Genomic DNA, 6,000 nt, shown 5'->3' with positions numbered 1-6,000 from the left:
ACGTAAATGTACACAATAAATGAACGTAAACTAAAATAAATGAAAATAGATTTTTTCTTTCCTAACAATTTTAGGATTATATTTTATTTAAATGTTTTGAGATTTATTTTATTTGTATTTAAATTAATTGAATTTTAAAGTATTTATGGTATCAGATTAAAATTTATTAAGCTTTAATATTTTAAATGGGTCTAGATAGATTGGGTTGAACATAAATGAACACACATAAACGAACGAACATATTACCGAAAGTTCACAAACGTAAATGAACGAATGAGCCCTCTGCTCATGTTCGTTAATTTAATTAAACGAACACAAAATATTGTTCGTGTTCGTTCGTTTAATAAATAAACGAACATAAACGAACTTCCCGCTGAACAGTTCACTGAACGTTCGGTTCGTTTACAGGCCTAAGAAGTGATGAAGTGACAGTTAATAAAATTGGCATAATGACACATTTAGTCCTCATTACTTACACATTCTATCAAATTAGTCATAAATTTAATCCTCCAATTATTGAACTAATTTAAAATTATGACTAATTTGATAGAATGTACAAATAATGAGGACTAAATATATGATTATGTCAATTCTATTAACTGTCATGTCAACACTTCGATTAAATGTTAACAACGAGTGATTTAATTAAATACATTTAAATAATCAAGTGACCCGATTGATAAATTTCAAAAATTATGATTAAAATGAAAAGGGCTATAATTACATGGTCAATGTATAATTTACTAAAAAATAACCTTATAAAATCAAGTCAAATTAAAATCAGTTAAAAATTTCAAGAACCTACTTATCTCGGTTATTAAGGAATGATTGTTATTCCTAAAGATCTCGGATTCAAGTATCTACGACTGTAACAAAAGAAATTGAGCATCCATTGTTAAATGATTGAAAGTATTAAAACAAATACTACTTTGTAATCACATTAGTTACGAGAAAATCTTAATTTTTAAAAGACGGACATCAGTTTCAAACAAAAGAAATCTCTACATAAAAATCCTACACTTTATACACCCGACGTCTTGAAAGGGGCGCGCACGAACAGCTGACCCTGCAGGGTAACGACGGCGGATGTGGCATTCGGGTTTATTCTGGACGGCAAACTAACAACCTGGAAAAAAGAATGTTTCGAGAATGAGAACAGTCGCTACCAATCCGATCAGGCATTTATAATGGCTGCTGAACACGGCTACCGTTATCTATACTAAGATTTCATCGATCGAGACGAACCTTTTTAAAGGGTGTGACACCCCACGGATTGTTCAATTCTCTCGGTTCGCCGGATATAACCAAGTGTCCTGCTTGGTCGGACTGAACATGCACCTGATTCATTTAAGCACATGCAGATGATTATAAAACAGATTCGAAAACAGATGCGGTGGTTAATCTTAATTAGTTAGTTGCAATGAACCTCTCTCAGAAATTCACTGAAAGAATCGTGTAGCGTTTATAACGGCTAGACTCGTGCAGACTTAGCACATGAACCAGAAGTAAGTCGCTTGTGTGCGCCCAAACAGCCTCCACGAGCAACATGAACTGGAAATAAGTCGCTTGAGCACCCGAACAAATTTCCTAGTAAAGTTTATGAGCTACAGGAACAGTCTTAACTATTCGATCAGTCTAGCTTCATGAGCTACATGAAGGGGAATAAGTCGCTTGAGCACCCGAACAGCCTTCGTGAGCTACATGAACAGTCTTAACTATTTGAACAGCCTTCCTTCATGAACTACATGAACAGTCTTAACTATTCGAACAGCCTTCCTCCATGAACTACATGAACAGTAACTATTTGAACAACCTTCCTTCATGAGCTGCATGAACGGGAAGTAATTCGCTTGAGCACCCGAACAAATTACCTAGTGAAGTTCTACTATGAAAGGGAAACAATACTAATACATCTGCAACGTCATCCTTTTGGCTAAAACGAAATCTCTCTTCTATCGAGGCGTGTTGCCTCTTTAAAGTTTCACCATTTCAAATTCGAAAGGAGTACCAGTAGACATGAAACAAGGAAAATCATGAAGAGATGTATATACTGACCTCTTCAAGAAGAAACCCGGGAATCAAAGCGAATACCTCATAGCAGTCGGTCTGAGAAAGGGAAGAAAGAGATAGATTCATAGGTACTAATGTCGCACACTGTCATCTAAGAACTATCACGTGAGGAAGACATACGGTTTTTTGCACGTTAATCTTTACCCAATCAGCCGGGGCTCCAATATCGACAACCATAGTATCCGACCTGCCAAAAGAAGACCTAGTTTCAGCACCTTCAAAACTCGAGCTCGAGATTTTGTTTCAAAAGTTTTACAGAACGGAAAAGGAAAAAAGAATTAACAGGCAATCATAACCGTAATTTTTTCGGTTTAAATGGAATAGCTCGGACACCATGCTCCATAGTTGATGGCTTTTTGCGCTTTAATGAACCTGAGACAATAAACCAAGTATCAGACATAAAAAAACAACTTTCAGAATTGTTGTTGCTGAATGTGCTTGGTCAGTGAATTAGACTATTAGAAATACCAGAATTTTTAGGTTGTCTGTCACTTTTGGGTGTCGGACTCAAGCTTTTGTCCTAGAAAATCAAGGAAACATTCATAGAAACGGTGAGAGCAGAGCAGATGAAGGGGGGGGATAAACAAAAGATTAAATCGATAAAGCAAGGAAGTTATCCACAAAATCTTGATGATTGGATGACATACCTCGCCATTATCAAAAACACGCTGAGAATGCCAGCTCTGCATAGCACGAGCAGCAGCATCCCTCTTCGCTCTACCGGACCCAGGAGCTTGAGTACTATCAAGCGGCTACACAAAATTTATAGAAGTCGTTGGATAATATATTTAACTTGCTATTGGAAAAGAAGTTACTATGTTTATGCTTACTATGCAAATGCTTCGTTAATTAAGGTTATGGACCCCAGAATTCAATATGAACTTCATAGTGTCCATAGGATCGGTTTTGTTACCGCATGCACCACAACATGCATGTACTCTTAATAAGTTATCATCGATTGAAGAGAACATTCGCATATGCAAAAGTCAAGATCACATTTCTTCATCGTACAAAGGAGGCAAAAACTAGATGGAAGGAAAATGTGGACAATATAAATATGGATACGACAAACAGCATTCATGCTAACAAGCAACACTGAAACAAATATGCTATGTCAAGCAGATCGGATTGGATTTTACCGGACTAACAACTGTGATAGGCTCTACGAGGGAAGGAACAGAATGAGGGAGTACAGCACCATGCATTTTATGCTTTTCATACTCAAGCAGTGCCTGCACAAATTGATGGAACCAAATTACAGGAGAACCACAAGTCAAAATAGAAAATAAAGATAATAAATATTAGAGACGGAGGAGGAAGGAATGGGGCCTTAATGCAAAGTACATCTCTGTTACTATAATGAATGGAAATATGTGGTCAGAGCCAAACCTTCTCATAAAAGATACGGAATGTCCAAGACACAGTAGTACAGGTCCTATGCGCAAGAAATAGATAGGTAAATTAAAGGTTAGCCGTAATAGAGGTATAAGGACACGAGGGTGCTTCGATAACAAATTCTATTCATAAAAACAGGAAACAGAGTTAGCAAATATAAAGGTTTAATCCGATAGATTTTCCCCCGCGATAGAAAATGTCATACGAAATCACAATTCACCGAAAATTGAACAAGCAGTTTTAATAGGAGAAAAGTGCAGGCTTTTCAGTACTCAAGTCATGCAAATCGCTAGCTCATCAATAAGACGTTACAGGTTATTCTCACTTTGGGGGATTAAAAGATTCTCCCACCTGCCTCCACAATTTGCTTGAGGTCACCTACAAAGTCCATGGCGCGATTAGGAAAGGAAGTCCATAACTACTTCATATTCTTAACTATAAAAGGCAAGTGAATATACGTTAAAACGGAATTAACCGCCTCTTTCATGTTCGGTAAAACCCAACGAACTATAATGATTCAATGTAACGAACAACAATGAGTTTTCACATACAGATGCTGTACACACAGGCATCTCCTTGAAATTAAGGATCAAGGAAGCAACACATTACAAAAGAACATAAAGTGATTGATATGACATTCGATTTTAGTTTTACACTTTCGGTTTAATGTAATAGCAAACCTGTTCATAGCCTCCCGATTTAATGACAGCTCTCCATAACCTTTAACCAAATCAAAAAGGGAAGAACAGTTAACACAAAGACTGCAATATTATCAAAGAAAATGATGAACATGCATACTTGAAAAACGCTTACTTGAGCAAATTCAAATCCTCCTTGTAAAACTTAGGGTGCTTGAAATCAAGGTTATTCTCCTTGTAAAATGCTTCAACCTCTTTCACGAAAGCCGCTTGTTCCTCCTCCAAGTCGGAACCGTCGTTGTCGAAGCAGAGGCTAGGGTTTTTGTCATCGAGTTCTCTCGATGTGGTCAGCTCCTGATTGTCAACTCCATCGGCATCATCTTCGGGCTTGCCTTTTACTTCAGCAGTGGGGCTTCCACAGAGTTCATTGTCATGTTCAATTTCATCCATTCCGGTAACAGGTTCAGCCACAGATTTGTCCTCGACATCCCTAAATTCACCATCTTCATCATCCCCAGACTTTAAAAGCTCCTCATTTTGATCAGCAGCAGCAACAACAACATTGTGAGCTTCGTCATTGTCCTCACGACCGTAGGTCTGGTCAGAAACAGCTTGTCCTTCAACGGAATCCAGCTTGTCGCCGACTGGTTGAGCCGCCAATTTCTCATCTTCTTCAACTTGAACACGGTCTTTCACTTCAGCAGCTTCTGTTCCAATGTCCATTTGAGCTAAACAGTCAGGTTCGGCTACAACAACAGCCTCAGTTCCTTCCATGACTGGCTCGGAATCGTCCAACTCTTCTTGTTCCTAAAATAAATAAAAAGATCCATAAAAGCCAAAATATTTTTCAATTAAACTCACAAAACAAAAACAATATCACAAGAAACAAGTTTCCCCATACAGACGTCACTTGCTTTCTGGGTTAACAACAAAATGAACAACTTCTTTTTCAAGAAAAGAAAGGGATCTGATTCTTTTTAAGCCCCCCTGCATTAAAATTACATGGAAAAAAGAGGGAAAAGAAACGCCTGAGACAAAATCCTGGAGAGGGTACGGCATTAATGAACCTTAACAAACAAAAAGAAACTTACTTCGACTGTCTTTGTTGGAGAGAGAAATGGCTATAAGACCTAGCTCCGAGTTGAACCCGGCCAGCTGAGTTAGGTAGCTCACTCGGCCGAGGCTGGGTTTTTTTGAATCGGGAGAAACGGAAACAAGACAGGACTCGGGATTGTTGGAGGAGACAGAAACCGATGTTGAAACAGGTAATGAAACCGCAGTTTTCCATTCTTTCCGTGAGGGTAACAATAAATAGGTGCAAATCTCTCTCACGTGTTAACTATCAATATTCAAATTTTGGTGCTCTTTATGGGCTTTAAGCCTACTAACATGCTCTCTTTATGGGCTCTAAGCCTGTTATCATCATGGCATGGTGTATTTTATTGGCTTAATTATAAAATAAGTGCCTAAACTATATCATTTTTGGCGAATAGGTGCCTAAACTTTTTTTTAACGATCTAGGTGTCTAACGTTACAAACGTTACTACTTCAGGTGTCCGGAATATAAACAACGTTAATTTTCTACGTTAAGTGACACGTGTCACATTCTGGTAAATTTGAATATTTTTTAAAAATAAAAATATTATTATGTTAATAAAAAAACTCTACTTTCTCTTGAATTACAAAAAAAAAACTCAAGTCCCAAAAAATCTTAAATCCCTAACCTATCGTCGGTTACGACTACCGCTGCTAACGTAGTCCTTGTCATCTTCATAGTCATATGCTGCCATAGTTGTCGTCGATTGACCGTTAGGATCGTGTGCGGTCGAATCTTTATCCTAGGGTCCGCGGGGTACAAAATGTTGATTGGTCATAGATTTGTCATCGATGGGTCGCA

The 6,000-nt window shown here is 37.8% G+C and overlaps 1 protein-coding gene across 3 annotated transcripts; it reads right to left on the bottom strand.

The window, feature by feature from the left end:
- Window positions 1-953: 953 nt before the first annotated feature.
- On the bottom strand, window positions 954-5,384 carry LOC120171480 (AT-rich interactive domain-containing protein 6-like). Of its 3 annotated transcripts, none has more exons than XM_039179187.1 (13): window positions 5,195-5,384; window positions 4,279-4,910; window positions 4,146-4,185; window positions 3,791-3,843; window positions 3,460-3,505; window positions 3,210-3,302; window positions 2,718-2,822; window positions 2,539-2,590; window positions 2,367-2,448; window positions 2,191-2,257; window positions 2,056-2,106; window positions 1,246-1,338; window positions 954-1,126 (listed from the first exon to the last, which is right to left on the bottom strand). In XM_039179187.1, the coding sequence occupies exons 2-13, from the start codon at window positions 4,875-4,877 to the stop codon at window positions 1,022-1,024; spliced, it is 1,386 nt and encodes a 461-aa protein (XP_039035118.1). In that variant the 5' UTR covers window positions 4,878-4,910; window positions 5,195-5,384; the 3' UTR covers window positions 954-1,021. The 3 variants fall into 3 exon arrangements, with proteins under 3 accessions (XP_039035118.1, XP_039035119.1, XP_039035120.1); XM_039179188.1 differs by having other exon boundaries at window positions 2,367-2,442; XM_039179189.1 differs by lacking the exons at window positions 954-1,126; window positions 1,246-1,338 and adding an exon at window positions 1,384-1,826.
- Window positions 5,385-6,000: the final 616 nt, after the last annotated feature.

Source organism: Hibiscus syriacus, unplaced genomic scaffold, assembly GCF_006381635.1.
Source record: "Hibiscus syriacus cultivar Baekdansim isolate YM2019G1 unplaced genomic scaffold, ASM638163v2 tig00111834_pilon, whole genome shotgun sequence".
Taxonomy (NCBI): Eukaryota; Viridiplantae; Streptophyta; class Magnoliopsida; order Malvales; family Malvaceae; genus Hibiscus; species Hibiscus syriacus.
This window is presented reverse-complemented; position numbering and strand designations above follow the sequence as displayed.